The sequence below is a fragment of the Acomys russatus genome, chromosome 5, assembly GCF_903995435.1.
Source record: "Acomys russatus chromosome 5, mAcoRus1.1, whole genome shotgun sequence".
NCBI lineage: Eukaryota > Metazoa > Chordata > Mammalia > Rodentia > Muridae > Acomys > Acomys russatus.
The window spans coordinates 64,290,163-64,311,385 of record NC_067141.1 but is presented as its reverse complement, the minus strand read 5'-3'; the positions used below and the strand labels follow the sequence as shown (position 1 = coordinate 64,311,385).

Genomic DNA, 21,223 nt, shown 5'->3' with positions numbered 1-21,223 from the left:
GTTTACAGAGCTGGGTAGCAAACCCAGAGCCTTGTACATGCTAAGCAAACTACCTGCTCTGAGCTGTGTGCCAAAGCACATAGATATTTACTTCATACTCAGATTTGTGTTGGAGCACTACTGACCACAGGTTTTTTGGTTTGGTTTGATTTTGATTTTGAGACAGGGTTTTTCTGTGTAGCATTGGCTGTCCTAGACTTCTTTGTAGACCAGGCTGGTCTCGAGCTCACAGAGATTCACCTGCCTCTGTCTCCTGACTGCTGGAATTAAAGACACTGCCCGGCTGCTCTACTTCTTTTTAGTTTTTATTTTGATTGAAATAAAACCTAAGTCACCTCCACTAGCCTTGAACTCACTCTGTATTCTAAACTGTTCTCAAATCAAAGATTCTACTGCCTCAGCTTCCTCAGTACCTGCATTAACACCAGCCTGGTCCACCAAGTCAGCTTGATAATTCACTTTCACTAATTATAAACACCCACTACAAAGACAAACCTACAAACACCAAATGTGAGCAGGGCGTGATGGCTCATGCCTGTAATTCCAGCACTCAGGGAGACTGAAGCAGGCATATCATTGCTGTGAGTTCAAGGCCAGCAAGTCCAGGACAGCCAAGGCTACACAGAGCAACTCTCTGTCTTGAAAAACCAAAACCAACCAACCAAACATATATGTATGTATGTATTCATTTATTCTATCTAGCCAACTGTTTTGAAGACTGTCCAGGATAGCTGCACAGAAAAACTCTGCTAAAACACACACACACACACACACACACACACACACACACACACACACAGAGAGAGAGAGAGAGAGAGAGAGAGAGAGAGAGAGAGAGAGAGAGAGAGAGAGAGAGAAACAATGTAATTGCCTGAAATGCCAGCACTTGAAGTATAGGCAATAAAACCAGTTCAAGGTCATCCTGAACTACAAAAACAGCTCAAAAGATATTCTGGATTACATAAGATTATGTCAAACACAATTAAAAATTAAGTTATAAATTCATATCCTGGGGGCCGGGCGTGGTGGCGCACACCTTTAATCCCAGCACTCGGGAGGCAGGCGGATCGCTGTGAGTTCGAGGCCAGCCTGTCTACAAAGCGAGTCCAGGACAGCCAAGGCTAACAAGAGAGACTTTGTCTCGAAAACCAAAAAAAGGAAAAAAAGTCATATCCTGGTTGTTATATGAGAATCCAGAAAAGAAACTTTTGAAAGCTAATTTAAATAGGGAAGGTAGGCTTGGTACCAAGTGCCTCTAGCTCCATCTATGAGCCTGAAGCAGGAGCATTTGAGACCAAGAACTTGAGAGCACTCTGCACAACATATGGAGATCCCGCCTCAGTAAACACATAATAGAAAAAGAGTGCAGAGAAACTGACAAACAGAGCTGGTTTCGCATGTAAACCACTAAGCTGGCAATCAATCAATCCATTGTAGAAACCTGTCGAGTTATTTGGCATGCATGGTGGCACACCATGTAATACCAACACTCAGGAAGTGGAGACAAGGCTGAAGGCAAGCCTGAGCTACACCATGAGCTCTAGGCCACGTGAGCAAGACAGAAAGTACCTGTCTCAAATAAAAGAAAAATTCAAATACAATTCATCTTTATACGTGTTAGACACGTTTCTCAGGTGAGTAAAGAAGGGCTGAGGCTGGAAGATAGCTCAGTGGTAACGGTGATTGCTGGGTAAGCCTGAGGACTGGGCATGCTGGTTCATGCCCGTAATCCCAGTGCTGGGGAGGTGAACAGATTCCTGAGGACACCCCCTGCCCAGCCACTCACCCTCACCCACGAGGCTAAGTGAGCACCATGCTCCAGAGACTCTTGATTCAAAAATCAAGATGGATGGCTCCAGAGGAATGAAATCTAAGGCTGGCCTCAGGCACACACACAAAAGAAGAAGGGTTACTAAATCATATTCATTCACCATATTAATAACATTTCTATTTCTATCATTCATTATCTTTGGAGTGACTGATGCAAGAGGTCCTCTTCGTTTCTTGAGAAGTTCACATCAAAGACATCTCCCAAGCATTCTGTATTATCTGTCACCCGCAAACTCAGCTGATCTCATTCATACATGTAGCCTGAACCCCAACTCGAAGAGCATTTATGGTAGCAGATCAATCACAGAAGACAGAGCCAGTAATTCCGTCCTTCCTGTGCACTAATGCCACTCTTCACACCACTAGGTACAAGTTACTCCCTGTCCGCGCCAGCTCTGAGTTTAGATCAGCCTTGACTGGACTCAACCACAACCACATTATACACTTTCTTTTTTATTTTTTCCTATCTTGAACTTCAAATCTAGCATAAGAGGACTGGGCAGTTTCTCCCTCCTATTTATTGCCTGGAATACTCCTCCCTGGAGCACAAAGCACCATACTTGAGGGTTCACACAGGGAGAAGCAGGTTTCAAGCTTTACCAGAGCTCTAAGCCTAACCTTAACCCCAACTCCGATCCTCCTGTCTCTGCCTCCTGTGCATTACGCCTTAAATTCCAGCACTTGGGAGGCATAGCAGGCAGATCTCTGAATTCGAGGCCAGCCTGGTCTACAGAATGAGTACACATAGAAAGCCTGTCACGGGGTGGGGGGTGGGGCAAGCAGAAAACAATAACAAAACAAACAAAACATGTCTTGGGGCTGGAGAGATGGCTCATCGGCTAAGAGCACCAGCTGTTTTTTCAGAGGTCCTGAGTTCAATTCCCAGCACTCACATGGTGGCTTACAACCATGAGCCTCATAACTGTACCCTCAAGATCCAATGGCCTCTTCTGGCATGCAGACAGATGTACATGCAGACAAAATATCCATATGTATAAAATAAATTTTTAAAATCAGAATTATTTCTCCTGCTTGATCTTGGGACTGGCTGGAAAAGAATACATTTACCCTATCTATTTCCTAAATTAAACACCAATTTCTTCCTTAGTATATCTTATTATTCCCCCATAAATATCCATGTGCCTTAGCTCTTCTCCGTCATTTTCATTTTGTCAATCAGGCCCTCTTCCAGTGCTTATCTTTCCTGAGGTTTGTACTTTTTTTGACTAAGAAAATGTCCCTAAGGACCTGCTAAAGCTACGTGAGACTTTCAGAAGTTAACCGATCAGTTGACAATACTTTCACAAATATCCAAGGGTGAGACCAATATGAATGGTCTACTCCACATTTATAATAGCATTACTCACAATTCATTGTAAAAACCATGGACCATGCCAGGCGTGGTGTCACACGTCTTTAATCCCAGCACTCGGGAGGCAGAGACAGGCAGATCGCTGTGAGTTCGAGGCCAGCTTAGTCTACAAAGTGAGTCTATGACAACCAAGGCTACACAGTGAAATCCTGTCTCAAAAAAAAAAAACAAAACAAAAAAAAACAAAAAAAACACAAAAACACAAAAACAAAAAAACAACAAACAAAAAAAATCATGGTCCAAGTTCTACAGTAATGTGCTATTAAGTACACTCATGGCAGTATTCCACATTGACATGCTTAACAAATTTTACATTAAATCCTTCAAACTGAAGCTGGATGTGGTGGTGCATGCCTTTAATCCCAGCTCTCAGGAGGTAGAGGCTAGCAGTTAGTTTGAGGCTAGCCTGGTCTAAAGAGTCCCGAGCCTGCCAGAACTACACAGAGAAACCACTAAAAAAAGAAAGAAGGCCATGAGTGGTGGCACACGCCTTTAATCCCAGCACTTGGAAGGCAGAGGCAGGCGGATCACTATGAGTTTCAAGGCCAGCCTGGTTTACAAAGTGAGTCTAGGACAGCCAAGGCTACACAGAGAAACCCTGTCTCGAAAAACCAATAAAATAAAATAAAACAAAAAATAAAGACAGACAGACAAAGAACTGTACCAAAGTTGTTATTAGCAACTGAGGGGAAACAGGGAAAACTTTGACTAAAAGGGTAACCCTTGCACTGTACATCATGCATTAAATGCTTGATGCAAGCTCACACAAAATACTTTCTCTATCTTAAAATTGACTGAGCAGAGACATGTTACAGTGTGGTAAATGGCACCAAGGAAGTCGTGACTTACTCGGATTCATAATAAGGCTGTGACTGAGCAGAAAGAGACTCGTAACTCCTTCTCTGCTTCTCTTACTGAGGTGTCGCTCTTAGCAACTCTCTTCCAGTTGGCCTTTTCTCAAAAAGCAGCCACAATAGCAGGCAAGGTCAAAAAAGAAAGTAGCTAAAATTAAAGAAAAAATTGGCTTCTCCCTATGACTGACTCAACATTTACTAATGTGTGGTGCCCTCAAAACTGCACACTATTCCTTAGCCATCTCCAAGTCCGCCTGATCCAATCAGGAGGCCACTATCAACACTGAACTCAGGCACAAAGCAGAGCTGAGGTGGTTCAGAGGAATAAAAAAAAAAAAAAAAAAGATGATCTCATAATGTCTCTTTATGATATCCAAGTCTCATTATTCCATACATTTTTCCATAAATCCAAGTGTCAGGTTCGGGCTGAGAGTCAACTTCTACACTGGAAAGCAAACTGAGCACTTTCTGACTTATATCTCAAAACTGGCTGAGAAGACAAAAGTAGCTCTGACTTATTTCCATTCCCTCTCCCAAAATGTCAAAGTCTCTTTGCAGATTTGCCTGTTTGTTAGCAGGGTCTCCTACAGCCCAGGCTGCCTTAACTTGCAGGTAGGTCTGTAACTCCATATCCCCAGCGCTAGGGACTTGCACCACCACACTCAGCTTATTTGTTTGTTTATTGTCTTTTGAAACGGGATCTAATTCTGTAGCCCAAATTGGCCTTAAACTCATGATAACACTCTTGCCTCAGAGTCAGCAGTGGCAGCGGCTTCTTCTTCTTCTTCTTCTTCTTCTTCTTCTTCTTCTTCTTCTTCTTCTTCTTCTTCTTCTTCTTCCTTCTTCTTCCTCCTCCTCCTCCTTCTCCTCCTCCTCATCCTCCTCTCTTCCTCCCTCTCCTCCTCTTGCTTCTTCTTCCTTCTCTCTCTCTTTCTCTCTCTCTCTCATGAATTTTTGAGACAGGGTCTCACTATGTAGCTTTGGCTGTCCTGGAACTCACTGTGTAAACCTCAGTGAGCCTCAAACTGAGATCCATCTGCCCAATTAAAGATGTGGGCAGTTTTTATTGGGGGGGAGGGGAAGGAGGGGGGTTTAGGAGGGCATCCTCCTGGCCTGCACCAGCTTCTCTTTTGGTTTTTCCAGACAGGGTGTCTCTGCACAGCCTGGATGTCCTGGAACTCACTCTGTAGACCAGGCTGGCCTTGAACTCAGAGATCCACCTGTCTCTGTCTCCCAAGTGCTGGGATTAAAGATATGCGCCACCACTGCCAGGCTTGCCTCAGCTTCTTAAGTACTGGATTATGAGGTATAAGCCACAATTCCAGGCCTTGAGGTCTCTTAGAATGTCAAAACAGAACAGAAATTTAAGAAATGGCTTTAGGCTGAATAGAATTTTGTTAATGACAAGCTTTAGTTAGTAGTTTCTGCAGGTTCTAGTGCAAAATAATTTTTTTTTCCCCAAGACAGGGTTTCTCTGTGTAGCTTTGGCTGTCCTGGACTCACTTTGTAGACCAGACTGGCCTCGAATTTACATCAATCCACCTGCCTTTGCCTCCCAAATGCTGAGATTAAAGGTGAGTGCCTTTAATGTATTTTATTTATGTTTTGTCTGCATGTATGGCTGGGTGCCACTTGTATGCCTGGTGCCCAGGAAGGCCAGCAAAGGGGGGTGGAACCCCCTGGGACTGGAGTTATAGACCACTGTAAGCAGCCATGTGGGTTGCACCCTGAGAATCAACCCTTCATCCTCAGGGAGAACAGCAATGCTCCTAACTGCTGAGCAATCTCTCCAGCCCTCAAAATAAAAACTTAAATTTGACCAGCATCTATAAATATGAATGGGGCAATTTAGAACCTAATTTTAACTGAGTTAGTGTCTATGTTTATATAATTTGTTTTGGCATTTTAGGCCAAGGCACAAAACAACTACTCAACAACGGAATGGAGCTGGAGAAATGGCTCAATGATTAAGAGCCACTGTCTGCTCTTCCAAAGGATCTGGGTTCAATTCCCAGCATCCACATGGCAGCTTACAACTGTCTGTAACTCCAGTTCCAAGAGATCTGACACCCTTATACCAGTGCACATTAAAAAAATAAAAAATAAAACAAAAAAGTACTCCATCCCCCCTAAAAAAAAAAAAAAAAAAAAAAAAACAAGAATTGATTACAAATAATATAATATCCCCAAGATCACCTGTTAAGCTAAAAAAATCTATGGATCTCACCATTCTTTAGATGCAACCAGAAGCTGGTTTACACCTCAGATATGTCAGAAGCATCAGATTAAAAGCATCAAATATCAGACCAGTCAAAGTTGCCAAACACAAGGGCAGCAAGGGAAAAGCACCACACAGAGTTAAAGAAACAGGGCCTCAGGGGTTGGCACACACCCTCAAAATGCAGCACGGAGACTGGGCTCCAGCCTAAAACTCAGAGGCAAGCACCACTCCTGACTTACCTCCATACCTCTATACATCTTTCCTCTAGAATCTTCTCACAGCTCTTATTTCTCCAAGGCCTTTCCTCTCCCACAAAGTGAGGCAGCACTTGACCAGCACATTTTACTCCCTCACCACCTAGAGCCTAAGTTTTGTTCTGCTTTCCCTCATTTGGTTATTAATTTTGTCCCCATTTACCTGTACCTACATTTCTTTCATCACTTTGTCCTTACTACAAATAACTGTGCCCCTCTCCATCAAAACAGAGCATGTATCTCCTTTCTGATACATGTAATTCTAGCTCACAGTCAACACTGTCATTCTCTCCCAGGACCTGTCACCATAGCCCTAGCTCAGAGTCCTTATTTCTTGAATAAGACCTTTTCCAGAGTTGGCCACCATTAGTTTGGCCAACTGGGATTCCATCCTTAGCCCTTAAGCAAAGACTATCTTCCCAGCTGAATGGGAAGTAAAACTACCTGCCTCCCCCCCACCACCACCTGGGCTTTCCCTCCTTCACCATTAAACCCATCAGTTCCCAGCCCTGTCCAGTTTCCCCCTGCCCCCCAGTGTCTGTCACGCCATTATTCTAAGCTCCCCACTATTCCCCACTCCTGAATACACCTCCTCTCCCAGGCCTTACCCGTAACCCTGACACTGTAAGGCCCCTGCCAGCGTCCACAGGCGTCTCTCCACCCAGGTTCCTCCGCTCTTCAGTAACTGTCCCCACGCCCCTTTCCCTCTAGGGCCCCACGCGCCGCCAGAAGCCCCCACCTCCAATGAGCTCCCGCTGTCACTTGGCCTCTCTTCCACAAGATGGCGGAGCTGCTGCCCCCCACCCCAGGGTCCCCTCTGCACCCTCCCGCACCCTCCCCGGAGCTCTGGTCCTGTCCCTCCCTCTGCCTTGCGACCGGCCTTGGCCCGGAATCTCTGCCCCCCTCCTGCTGTGAGCGGGTGACCCAGGCCTGAGCTCAGCGACGGGCCAACGCCACCACCTCCACCTTTCCCCTGCCCACACCATCTCCTCACCATAAACTTGAGAGCTTTCTCCTGCAGCACCGCCTCTGCCGGGTCCATAGTCGCCGGGGTTACTGGGTCTGCTCTCCGCCGGGGCCGCCCCTTTCAAGCCAGGCCGCAGCCAACGCAGCGCCCGGATCCCGCCTCCTCTTCCTTCCCCCGCCCTCTCTTACCTCCAAGCACTAGCAGGCCCCTACCCCCACCCCACCCCCGAGGTGGACCGCGGCTCTACGCCTGCGCGCTCCGCTGCCTCTCGGGACTTGTAGTTCTGGAAGCTCGCGCGGCAAGCGGCGAGGTCTCAAGGCGAACAGCAACTCCCGCGGGTCACTGCGAAGAGTCGCGACTGTGTACAAGCCAAAAGTAGAGCACTCAAAAGCCAGGAGGGGAAGTTGGCTGACGGGAATTGTAGTTTCCAGCCTTTAAAAAGGCAAAGCCAGAGTGTCGCCGTGGTTACCGAACGACGCCAGTGGCTCCTTGCCTGGCATTTGATAGCAAAATGGCGACTAGTGATTCATCTGTATTCCAGACACTGGGAAAACTGAGAGAACTCAGAGTCCTTGGGCCTCCTTAATGGTGATTTTGGAGAACTGGACCCTCCTGAATTTCATACCTCGGGCATCTGCGGAAGGACTGAGACCTAGATACTCTGAGCCAAATGTGCACGTGGAAGCTGCCTAAACATCAGGGCAAGATTTCAAAGTCCTCCTGTGCTATTGCCTCTCATTTCTGAAGAACCTTTTCTCCCCCAGAGCAAGTAAGGCTCAGTCCAGGAAATTTTTAGTTTAGCGCTCAGAAGGTATGGGTTGTCATTGCTAATCCTGAGATCTAAGCCCTGCATTAAGTAAATGAAATACGATGGCCTGTAAGTACTTTTTTTAGCCTTGAAAAGGACAAGTGGGCCAGATGTGGTGATGCACACCTTTGTCCCATCACTGCGGACACAGAGACAGATATAGGTGAGTTCGAGGCCAGCCTGGTCTTCTACAGAGGGCGTTCCAGGACAGTTAGGGGCTACTCAGAGAAACCCTGTCAAGAAAGAGAGAGCTGAGTTCAAGCCTCCAGAACATGCATAAAAAGCTGTACAAAATAGTTGAATTTTAAAAGTAAGCCAATTAGAAAAATACCTCTTTGCTTATGGAAAAAGGAAAAAGCCAATGAGGTATCCTTCCCATCCCGTCTGAGACAGAAGCAGGAGGATCACTGCAGTTTGAGGCCAGCCTGGTCTACATGGTAAGTTCTAGGACAGCGAAAGATGGTCTCAAACAAAAAGAGAAAGATTAAAAATTTTTTCCTGCAGAGAACCTTCTAGGACCTCTCACATACTCATCGAATATTCTCTCATTCAGCCACACCTCCAGCCCCTCCATTATAACCCGTTTTATGCTTTCTTTCGACAAATAATAAACACATTAACTGTGAGTAGATGTCAATGTAAAAGAAAAAGAAGATGATGATGTTCAGGTCAGGCATGGAACCACAGTACTCAATCCAGTGCTCAAGAGGCAGAGGCAGGCAGACCTCTGAATTCCAGAACAGCCAGGCCTACAATAAAGAGACCCTGTCCTTTACCTCCCCCTCCCCCCCAAAAAATTGTTGAATTAGCCAGGCACGGTGGTGCACATCTGTAATCCCAGCATTCAGGGAGGCAGAGGCAGGTCAATCTCTGAGTTGGAGGCCAGCCTGGTCTATAAAGTGAGTCCAGGACAGCCAAGACTACACAGAGGGGGAAAAAAATGTTGAATTACAACAAAGAATAAGGACATATGAAAATGCTAAGAAAAGAATGAAGACTCATCAGTAACTGGAATAAACCCAATCCCTTCCCTTACAACTCAGGCTCTTATATTTCTGGTCTATTCATACTTGGTTCTAGTCATCTCTGTGCCCATATAACTCAACATAATGCCTAATGTATAAGAGGCGTACAGCTAATATGCCTTTAATCCCAGCACTTGGATGGCAGAGGCAGGCAGATTGTGAGTTCGAGGCCATCCTGGTCCACAAAGTGAGTCTAGGACAGCAAAGGTTACACAGAGAAACTTTGTCTTGGAAAAAAAAAATCTGTCATTTTGTTCCTTTTTTTTTGCTTGTTTGTTATATTTACTTACATACTTTGAGAGGAAAAAAGACGACCAGAGGAAACCTTACATGAATCTGTCCTCTCCTTCTATCATGTATGTCCCAGGTAGGTGTTTGGTTTGTTAGTAACCTGATGAGAGCCTGATTTACTTATTTGCTGGGCAATGGTGGCTCACGCCTTTTTTTTTTTTTTCCCCTTTCTTTTTTTCAAATATTTATTTATTTTATGTATGTGAGTGTTCTATTTGCATCTACACCTACATGCCAGAAGAGGACATCAGATCATATTAAAGATGGTTGTGAGCCACCATGTGGTTGCCGGGAATTGAACTCAGAACCTCTGGAAGAGCAGTTAGTGCTCTTAACCCCTGAGCCATCTCTACAGCCCCAGCTCACACCTTTAAACCCAGCACTCAAAAGGCAGAAGCAAGCAGATCACTGTGAGTTCGAAGCCAGCCTGGTCTACAGAGTGATTCCAGGATAGCCACGGCTACACAGAGAAACCCTGCCTCAAAAAAATAAAACCAACAAAAATGTGTTTATTATTTATACAGTATTCTGACCTCATGTATGCCTGTACCCTGTACACCAGAAGAGGGCACCAAACTTCATTACAGGTAGTTGTGAGCCACCATGTAGTTGCTGGGAAATGAACTCAGGACCTTTGGAGGAACAGACAGTGCTCTTAACCTCTGAGCCATCTTTGCATCTTTTTTTTTTTTTTTTTTTTTAAGACAGTGTCTCATACTACAGTCCAGGCTGTCCTGAAACTCGGTATAAAACAAAAGCCTGTCTTGAGCAGAAACAAAATCAGAAAGCAAAACTAATCAAACAGATACCCCCAAATAGCATCAAACCCCAAGATATACTGACCATATTGCTACCACCCTTTGGACATCAAATTCAGAAACCGTCTCCTTGAAAAGGGCACAACCGTAACAGTACCACTGACTTCAATGCTGTACCACAATACTCCACACTGGTCTCAAACTTGCAGCGCTCCTCCTGCCTCAAGTCTCCTGAATGCTGGCATTACATGTGGAAGCCATCACTCCTGACTAGGCATTGGTATTTTTGATAAAGTTCTGCAAATGACTTTTAGGGATGGAAACTTTTCAGGGATGGAAACTCAATTGCTACAGGAAAGGGGATGAGGAGAAAAGAACACAGACATAATTGTGAGGCATTTCTGGCTCCAGTCTGCTATGTGTTGAACACCACACATGAGGTGCTGAGACAGGCATGAAAGCACGGATTAATGTATTTAAAGAAGCATTGTTGCTTGATGGTTGTCTAGATAAAGTGAAGCCTAGACACTGGCAAATGAGCAGGAAGTTGGTTAGTCCAAGTGCTGTAGGATAGAGTGGTGGACACGAAAGGCTGCATATGTCATAGCAGGAATGCAAAAGGAGAGACTGGCCAGGCAGGCCCTTAATCCCGGCACTGAGGAGTCAGAGGCAGGCAGATCGCTGTGAGTTCGAGGCCAGCCTGGTCTACAAAGCGAGTCCAGGGCAGCCAAGGCTACACAGAGAAACCCTGTCTTGAAAAATAAACAAACACCCAGCACTCGGAAGGCTGAGGCAGGCCGATCACTGTGAGTTCGAGGCCAGCCTGGTCTACAAAGTGAGTTCAGGACAGCCAAGGATACACAGAGAGACCGTGCCTCTAAAAAAAATAAAAATTAAAAAAATTTTAAAAAAGAAAGAAAGAAAGAAAGAAAAGTAAACAAACAAACAAACTGGAGAGACTGTGTGGTTGGCAGACCCCAGAAGCCCTGCATGGGGATATGGAGGTCATGGTGCTTAACATTCAGGTGCTGGGCATAATGGCTCTGTATATAATTCCAGCACTTGGGATCTGAGACAGGGGGCTTGCCTAGAGTTCCAGGCCACCTTGGGCTCCATAGACATACCCTGCCTCAGCAATAACAAAGAGATGGACCAGTGGATAAAGCACTTGCTATGAAAGATTGAGGATTTGAGTTCATATCTATTGAACTCACATTAAGAATAAAATAGCCAGGCATGGTGGTGCACACCTTTAATCCAGAACTGAGGAGACAGAGGCAGGCGAATTGCTGTGAGTTCGAGGCCAGCCTGGGCTACAAAGTGAGTCCAGGGCAGAGAAAGCCCTGTCTCGGAAAACGTGAGAGACAGAGACAGAGACAGACAGAGAGACAGAGATATCTGGGGGTGGGGGGTGGGGGGATGAGGTGTCAGGAGCTCCACAAAGAGACTATCAAGGATCTGGACCCAGGGGACCCTGCACAAACTGATGCACCAACCAAGGACATTGCAAGCAGAAAACTTAGAACCACGGTTAAGATGTAGCCAGTGAACAGCTCATTCTCGGAGGAGAGTGGGAACTGCCTCTACTACCAACTCTGATGCCTACGATTTGACCACTTCCCCTTGGTGGGGGGGGCCCTTTGGGAACACAGACGATGAGGATGCAGGGTATCCTGATGAGACCTGACAGGCTGTGGTCAGACAGTCGGGGAGAAGGACCCCACATGTCAGAGGTCTAGGGGACGGGAATAGGGCAGAAGAGGGAGGGAAGGAGAGTGGGATCGGGAAGATAAGAGCAAGTGGATTACAACAATCGAGATGTAATGTGAATAAATTATAATAAAAAAATGAAAAAAAGTGAGAATTCACAAGTCATAAATATGCAAAATATACCAGAATTGAAAGCCACCCATAAGAGGTAAAAGTGTCATTGATGTTCTGTTCATAGGATGAATAAATAGTTATAAATGCCGGGAGGAGAGAGAGAGAGGGGGGGGAGATCTAGGGCTTGCTATTCGATGAGCTCCAAGCCAATGGGAGCTCCTGTGTCACAAATCAAGATAGGCAATGCCTGAGGATCCACATTAGATAGCAATCTCTTCTCTCCACACACACACATATACACACATGGACACACATAAACACCTAAATAAACACGTATACACAGCAAAACAAAACAATAAAAGGGCTGAGGAGACAGCTCGGCTGGTAGAGTGCTTGGCTTAGCATAGCTTTGGGCTCCTCCCCAACACCACATGAGAAAGGTTTAGTGCGAGCATCTGTAATCTCAGTACTTGGTAGGAAGAAATTCAAGGTCATTTTGGATACATAGCAAGTTGGAAATCAACCTGAGCTACATGAGATCTTGTGTCAGGAGAAAAATATCCAGAGATACATTGCCCATATGACCACCCTGCCACATGAAGTGACCCGTGACATTAAATTCAGAAACTACCTCATTGCAAAAGGCACAACCATAAAAACACGATGACTTCTGTGCTGGTAATGACCAAATTCCCCCAAGCCAACAATGTTTAACCTTGGTCACTTTCTCTGAATGGAGTGCCAGTTTTAAGAAAGCGGAACAGAGCGGGGCATAGTGGTGCATGCCTTTAATCCCAGCACTTGGGAGGCAGAGGCAGGTGGATCTCTATGAGTTCAAGGTCAGCCTGGTCTACAAACAAGTCTAGGACAGCCAGGGCTGTTACACAGAAAAACCCTGTCTCGAAAAAAACCTAAAAAAAAAAAAAAAAAGAAAGAAAGAAAGAAAGAAAAGAAAAAAGAAAAAGTGATGCCATGCCTTTCTACACAGGAAAAGGATGTGTGTGGGAGAAAGCTTGGCTTTCAGGAAACTGTTTCTGTTCCTGATTTTGCAGAACTTTAATCTAAAATTTCTGTCTGTCTTAGAGGACATGACATGACTGGAGTTGCAGTGTGCTACCGTGTGCCAGGTCCTCATTACTACTGTCTGGGGAAAGCCAGAGTGTGCGGCTGCAGCTATGAACACAACCTCCATTACATATGGCTCCTTGTGCCCTGGACCACTGCACTGACTAACCCTATCATTACCACTTATCTAAAGCTGAGTTACTGCCGAGGGTGAAGGCTTGTGCCTGTAATCTCAGCACGTGGGAAGCTGTACACAGAATATTGCTTTGAGTTGAGGCCTGCCTGGATTTTATAGCAAATTCCATGTTAGTCTGGGCGACAGAGTGGGATCCTGTCTCAAGAATAAAACTGCTAAGTTATTAAGTGCTAAGGTTTCATAGTAAAACAGCAGTATGATTAGATGGGATTAGAGGTGTGTGCTCCGCACTACATCTTTTCCTGGTATCTGAGGGCATACACACAGACACATCTAAAAAAAAAAAATTACAGCCCGGCATGGTGGTACACACCTTTAATCCCAGCACTCAGAAGGCAGAGGCAGAGGCAGAGGCAGAGGCAGAGGCAGAGGCAGAGGCAGGCAGATCACTGTGAGTTTGAGGCCAGCATGGCCTACCAAGTGAGTCTAGGACAGCCAAGGCTACACAGAGAAACCTTGTCTCAAAAAGAAAACAACGACCACAACAAAAAAATTACAGCTAGGCAATGGTGACACGTGCCTTTAATCCCAGTGTTTGGGAGGCAGAGGCAGGCAGATCTCTGTGAGTTCTAGGCCAGCCTGGTCTACAGAATGAGTTCCAGCACAGCTAGGGCTACACAGAAAAACCCTGTCTCAGGAAACAACAACAATACAAAAAGAGACTAGTTAAAATGGCTCAGAGGGAGGCTGGAGAGATGGTTCAGTGGTTAAGAGCACCACCTGCTCTTCCAAAGGTCCTGAGTTCAATTCCCAGCAACCACATGGTGGCTCATACCATAACCATCTGTAATGTGATATGGCTCCCTCTTCTGGCTTGCAGGAGTACATGCAAGCAGAGCACTGTATACACGATAATAAATAAATAAATTTAAAAAAAAATGGCTCAGAGGGTTAAAAAAAAGGGGGCGGGGGCTTGCCAGGAAGCCTAATGAGCTGAACTCTATCCTGGAGCCCATGTGTAAAAGAAGAGAAATAACTCCTGCAAGTTGTCCTCTGACCACCACACCATGCCAGGTATGTCTTACCCACAAAATAACTAAAGAAACATATACATTGTTTTGTTTTGTTTTTAGAGACATGGTTTCTCTGTGTAGACTCTCTGTCCTCGACTTTGTAGACCAGGCTGGCCTTGAACTCACAAAGGTCCGCCGGCCTCTGCCTCCTCTAGTACTGGGATTACAGGTGTGTGCCACCGTGCCCAGCGAAGCCATTGCTCTTAAACTGTTAAACCATCTCTCCAGCCTCACAATTTGTTCTTAAACTTCTATTGGTTTATGTATTTGAGAGGTCTTGCTAGGAAACCCTGAACGGTCCACAATTTGCATCACCCCCCTCTGCCTTCCCTGTACTAGGATTATAAGCATGTGTCACTATGCCTTTTTCTTTTCTCTCTGTGTGTAGCATGTTTGTACACACATGTGTGTATTCTCATTCTCACTTCTTTGTGCAAGCTCATGTAGAGGCAAGAGGTAGATATCAAGTATCTTCCTCCACTGGTCTCTACTTTTGGGTTTATTTGAGACAGGATTTCATTGTTTAGCTCTGGCTGACCTGGAACGCACCATGTAGGTAGACCAGGCTGTCTTTGATCTGCCTGCCTTTGCCTCCAGAGTGCTTTTCTTTTTTAATTTTAACTTTTTTTTTTTTTTTTTTTTTTTTTTTTTTTTTTTTTTGAGACAAGGTTTCACTGTGTAGCCTTGGCTGTCTTGGACTTGCTTTGTAGACCAGGCTGGCCTCAAACTCACAGCTATCTGCCTGTCTCTGCTGGGATTAAAGGCATGGGCCGCCACCACCAGCTTTTCTTTTTTAATTTACACTTTACAACCTGATCCCAAGCCCCTTCCTCTTCTTTTCCCAGTCCTACCCTTTTTAGAGAAGGGGAGGCTCTTTCTTCTTCTTCTCTTCTTCTTCTTCTTCTTTGCTTTTTCAAGACAGGATTTCTCTGTCCTAGACTTGTTTTATAGACCAAGCTGGCCTCAAACTCTGCCGATCTGCCTCCCAAGTGCTGGGATTAAAAGCATGTGGCACCACCACCCAGCCCAACAACGGCACTTTTTTTTAAAGCCCCAAATGATTCTAACCTGTGGCCACATTTGAGATCACTACCTTGGCATTTAGATGCCCAAGGTCTTCTTGCTGACCTCTGGCTCTCCAGTGTATTCCTCCATTCCTAATGTGCCTTCCAAATGCTAAAGTTCTCTTTTCTTTCTTCTCCCTAAAATATGTCCCACAGCCGAGTGTGGTGGTGCACACCCGTAATACCAGCCTTTGAGGAGGCAGAGACAGACAGATCTCTGCAAATTCCAGGCCAGCCTGATCTACAAAGTGAGTTCCAGGACAGTCAAAGCTACACAGAGCAACCCTGTCTCAAAAAACTGAAAAACAACAAAACAAACCATAAAATATGCCCATCAGCTCTTCTCCTTTCCTCCTCCATCGCGTGCCATGCATCAGACTCGGTGTCTCGTCACGTCTTCTCACAAGACTTTCAGAATCAAGTGATTCCTGGCCAAGAAACTAAAGCAAAACCATCCTGTTCCTCAATGGATTCTGATGAAAACTGGTAGCAAGATCAGATACAACTCCAAGAGAAGACACTGAAGGAGAGCGAAGCTGGGATTGCAAGGATTCACACAATGGCAAGGCTGAGCTGTATACTGCATCGTGGTCCTGGATCGATCAAACCAGATGGAGTTCAGCATTTTTAACCTGGAGACTTGGTCATGTCTAAACTGGGGGTGTGGTTTGTTCAGTAATAACATGTAGAATGATTCCAAAAAATAAAAATATGCTGGCTAATTTCCCAGGAACGGCTTATCTAAGATCTAAGTAGACTGGAACAGAAATTAACTAACAGAAACCCACCAACTCCCTAGGGCTAGTGTGCAGGCCTGTGATCCTAGCCACTCCGGGGAGGCTGAATCAGGATGATCAAAAATTTAAAGCCAGTCCAGCCAATTTAGTAAGAAGGGATATGGCCCAGCATGCATAAGGCCCTAGGTTCAATCTTCAATACTAAAACAACAACAACAAACAACAACAAAACCAACAAAACAAAACAAAAAACTTAAAAATCCACTATAGGCTTGATCAAGAGATGAGAAGAATTTGGGGAAGATTGTATTTGATTTGGCAGGAGTGATAGTGATTTCATTGGAAGCTAAAAAGGGAACATTTTCCCTTCCCTTCCTGATTCTCAGAGAAATACAAAGTGGGTGTCAATGTTGCACACCTTTGATCCCAGCCTTCAGGAGACTCTCTATGACTTCCAGGCCAGCCAGAGCTACATATGCAGTGAGACCCTCTACCAGGTGGTAGTGCACATCTTTAATCCCAGCACTTGGAAGGCAGAGGCCGGTGGATCTCTGAGTTCGAAGCCAGCCTGGTCTAGAGTGGGTTCCAGGACGGCCAAGACTACACAGAGAAAGCCTGTCTCAAAAAATCAAAACCAAAACCACCACCATCACCAACAAAGAAGCTTCGTAAAGACATAGGTGGCCAAGCATTTGATGGTATAGACTTGGAACAAAATCAAGGCTAGTATGACATTAGGGGAAGGGTGGGTGTCCCTAGAGCAGACAGCAGAGGATGCAGTGGAGTGTTGGGTGCTAGTCTAATGCACTGTGTATTTAGATGCTAATTTCTGTACCCTGAGATCTGGTTTCAGTTCAGACAAGGGTGTTGCCGTTTCTATGAAGAATCTCCTGGATCAATCTTGTGTAAACATTGCTCCCCAATTATCTCTGATTAACTAATAAAGAAGCCAAGAGCCAATGACTGAGCAGAGAGAACAGGGAGGCTGGACTTCCGTTTCTAGTCTAGGGGTGTGTGTGTATGTTATTTAAAAATAAATAAATAAATAAATATTATTCAGCTGGCACAAGCTGGTCAGGTGAGCCAGCTAACACCCTTTGCATCTGGGATATGTACTTCATGGACTATTAATATCTTGATTTTCAGCTCACAGGCCAAATTCAGGCATTTGTACTTTATCCTGGGGGCTGTGGGAAAGTACTGAAAAATGTTAAGCAGGGCTGCAGCATGGTCAGATTTGTATTTTTAGAAAATCACTCAGAGCCCAGGGTGGAGAATAGATTAGAATGGAGCACAGCTGGAGGCTGGGAAAAGGATTATGAGTTTGCGAGTTTGTAGGAGGAAATCTTCCTGAGAGAGATGGTGGCAGCCCGAATGAGGGAGGTGGTGAAAACCAGAAGGAAGAGCTGGATTTCAGAGACACTACAGAAAAAGAATCAGTGAGACTTGGTGATTGATTAGATACGTCATGGAGGGTGTCAAAGGGATGTGTCAAAGATGACTCCTAGGTATGCGATTCAGGAAACAGGATGGATGAGGAATACCACTTTTTGAGACAGGGAGCACAATAGAAGGGACGGATAACCAGTTCTTTTCTGGACATATTGCTTCAAGGTATCTGTGGTGCTTCTGTGAGGATTCAGCCCGTGGAGAAGTCCTTGGCTATTTGGAAATGGAAGCAAGAGAAAGGTTCCATACCTCACACAGGGGTGTCTGAAAGGGAGGGATTGACTTGGGAGAGCGCAGCAGAAGGTTGAGGGAGGAGTCCAGGAGAACCATGCATTCTCAGGTCAAGCAATGGAGGAGGAAGCTGCAAAGGAGTCCACAAAGGATGGATGATGGGGACTGGACTGGTGGCAAGGGCCCCAAGGCAATGCACAAAATGTGTGACTCTCAAAGGAAAAAAAGCCTACCTTCGTGGCTAGAGGAAAAAGTTGGGTAGAGACTCCTCTGGAACATATTTCTTTTTTCTTTTTCTTTTTCTTTTTTTTTTTTTTTTGAGACAGGGTTTCTCTGTGTAGCCTCGACTATCCTGGACTCGCTTAGTAGACCAGGCTCTGGCCTCGAACTCACAGTGATCCGCCTGCCTCTGCCTCCCAAGTGCTGGGATTAAAGGTGTGCGCCACCAATTGAGCGTAATCCCAGAATTTGGATGTCAGAGGCAGGCGCATCTCTGTGAGTCAAGGCCAGCCTGTCTACATAGGGAATCCAGGATAACCAGGGATGTTAACACAGAGAAACCCTGTCTCGAAAAACCACAAACATATATGAAATTATCCCCCCAAAAAGTGATTTTCTTTATTTGTTTTTGGTTTGTTTGGTTGGTTGGTTTTGGTTTTTTGAGACAGGGTTTCTCTGTGTAGCCTTGGCTGTCCTTGACTCACTTTATAGACCAGGCTGGCCTTGAGCTCACAGTGATTTGCCTGCCTCTGCCTCCCAAGTACTGGGATTACAGGTGTGCACCACCATGCCTGGCTAAGATTTGTTTGTTTGTTTGTTTGTTTGTTTGTTTGTATGCTGTGTTCTGTGTCTTATTTATTAGCAGTAGTGTCCAATACAGAAACCTTTGTCTAAACAAACAAAAAGTGCTCACTTTGGTTATAAAAAAAATAGTATGTGTGTATATATCTAGCTATAGACTTGCTTATACACATTTTATTTGGTTTTTCCGGACCTGAGAGTTTAAATCAGCATTGAGCTGTTTGTGCTGACAAAGCTATCTTTCCCCGGATTTCTGTGCCTCAATTTGTTAGACTGTTTGACAAACAGTCTTCATCACACTTGCGTCTGCAGACTTGGGTCTGTTTGCGCAGGTTGTTTACTCTAACTGGACTTCATCAGAGCTCGGCACAACTACTCCTTCATGTTGACGATTTCCTTTATCTGGCTGCTAGTACTTCTTAGGCATTTACTTTTTTTTTTTTTTTTTTTAGTTCCCCTCTGTCTCCTCAAAGTGCCATTTGAGAAGGAGGTGGTCAAATTTAAGATTATCTCTATTAGAGAGGGTTAAACACTCAGTCTCATCACTCTCAGATGGATAAGAAACAAAGATAGTGCACACTCTAATCCCAGCGCTTGGAAGGCAGATAGATCTCTAAATGCAAGGCCAGCCCCATCTACAGAATGAATTTCAGGACAGTCAGGTTACACAGAGAAACCTTGTCTGGAAAAAAAACAACAACAAAAACACAACAAAGAAAGAAAGGAAGGAAGGAAAAAAAATCCAACTTATCCATCCAAGAAGTTTTTTTTTTTCCCCTCCCTAGAGCAGTAGTTCTCAACCTGTGGGTCACGATCCCTTTGGCAACCTTCCATTTCCAAAAATATTTACATTACAATTTATAACAGTGTCAAAAAATTCTATGCTTGGGGTCACTACAACATGAGGAACTGTATTAAAGAGCTGCAGTATTAGGAAGGGTGAGAACCACCATTCTAGAGGAAGTACAACATGAAAATATACACTAATGGGGCTTCCTGGCAACAGAGGGGCCTGTATCATCAGAGCGCTGGCACATGCAGACATGATCGCCCTGTAGATTAAGAGCCTAGGCCGGCAATGTAGTTTAGTTGGTAGGCTGCTTGCCTAGCATGCACGAGGCCCTGGATTTGATCCGCAGCAAGGTATAAACTGGGAGTGGTCATGATGGTCCATGCCTGTAATCCCAGCACTCTGGAGGTGGTGGCAGACACTCAAGAGTCCAAGAGTATCCTCAGCTATACATAGTGAATTTGAGGTCACCCTGGGCTACATGAACCATATTTTAAAGATCTGGGCAGGATTTAGGAATGCTATCAAGAAATCTAGCTAGCGGGGCTGGAGAGATGGCTCAGAGGTTAAGAGCACTAGCTGTTCTTCCAAGGGGTGCTGAGTTCAATTCCCAGCAACCACATGGTGGCTCATAACCATCTATAATGTGATCTGATGCCCTCTTCTGGCATGTGGACAGAGCAATGTATACATAATAATAAGTAAATCTTTAAATAAGAAGAAAGAAAGAAAGAAAGAAAGAAAGAAAGAAAGAAAGAAAGAAAGAAAGACTGCTAGCAACATGCCTGAAGTGCCAAAGGATGGGAGAATGGTTAGTTACCAAGACTCTAAGAAGGCAGATATAAGATGATAACCTTGATGACAGCCATGGTCTTCCAAAAGGAAGGATGGGCAACCCAGCTGAGGAACATCTGGAAGAGTCCCATCTCAGCATCTCTTCCCTCCTGCATTCTATTTGTTTGTTTATTTGTTTTTCGAGGCAGGGTCTCTCTGTGTAGCCTTGGCTGTCCTGGACTCGATTTGTAGACCAGGCTGGCCTCAAACTCATAGAGATCCGCCGCCTGCCTCTGCCTCCCAAATGCTGGGATTACAGGCATGCGCCACCATACCCGGCCCCCTCCTGTGTTTTAATCTCATTTTTCTTGTTAGCCAAACACAAATGAAAAGCAGAGGGACAGAGAGAGTTTTTTGGTGCCATCTATCTGGCTTCAAGGTACAAAGAGGAGTGGAATCTATGGAGGGGATTTCTACAAGTTGTTGGTTTGAGGTTAGATAAGGTCTGGACACTAGACAGATTTACTGGACAGGAAGGGCACGCAGGGAAGACAGGAGGATCCAGAAGAAGTTCAGAGCTTTCAGCTACAAGGAAAAAGAGAGAGGTGGAGGGAGGGAGGAAAGGAGAGAGGGAGGGAGGGAAAGAGAGAGGAGGAGGGGAGACAGCACCAAGCCTAAGGACTTTGAGTTCCATCCCAGAGAGCCACATGGTAGGAGAGAACTGACTCCCCAAAGTTATCTCCTGACCTTCAATGAATCACCCTAGCATGTGTAACTTTCCCACACATTAAATACATAACTATAATAGGTTCATATACACCCTTTGTGTAATCAGAACTCTGGATCCTGTGGTGCAGAAGGATAATCTCCTGCTCAGGGTGCTGAGGCTGGAGGATCAA

General features: G+C 45.1%; 1 protein-coding gene and 1 pseudogene across 6 annotated transcripts in view; one reads left to right on the top strand and one right to left on the bottom strand.

Moving 5' to 3' along the window:
* The window catches only part of Btrc (beta-transducin repeat containing E3 ubiquitin protein ligase), a 170,183-nt gene extending 162,502 nt beyond the window's left edge, over window positions 1-7,681 (bottom strand). For all 6 annotated transcript variants that reach the window (XM_051146661.1, XM_051146663.1, XM_051146664.1 and 3 more), the window contains exon 1: window positions 7,526-7,681. In XM_051146661.1, coding sequence (XP_051002618.1) covers window positions 7,526-7,573 — 48 coding nt within the window. In that variant the 5' untranslated portion in view covers window positions 7,574-7,681. The remainder of the gene's footprint in view (window positions 1-7,525) is intronic.
* An 8,229-nt stretch (window positions 7,682-15,910) lies between these two features.
* LOC127189901 (60S ribosomal protein L39-like) lies at window positions 15,911-16,114 on the top strand (annotated as a pseudogene).
* Window positions 16,115-21,223: the final 5,109 nt, after the last annotated feature.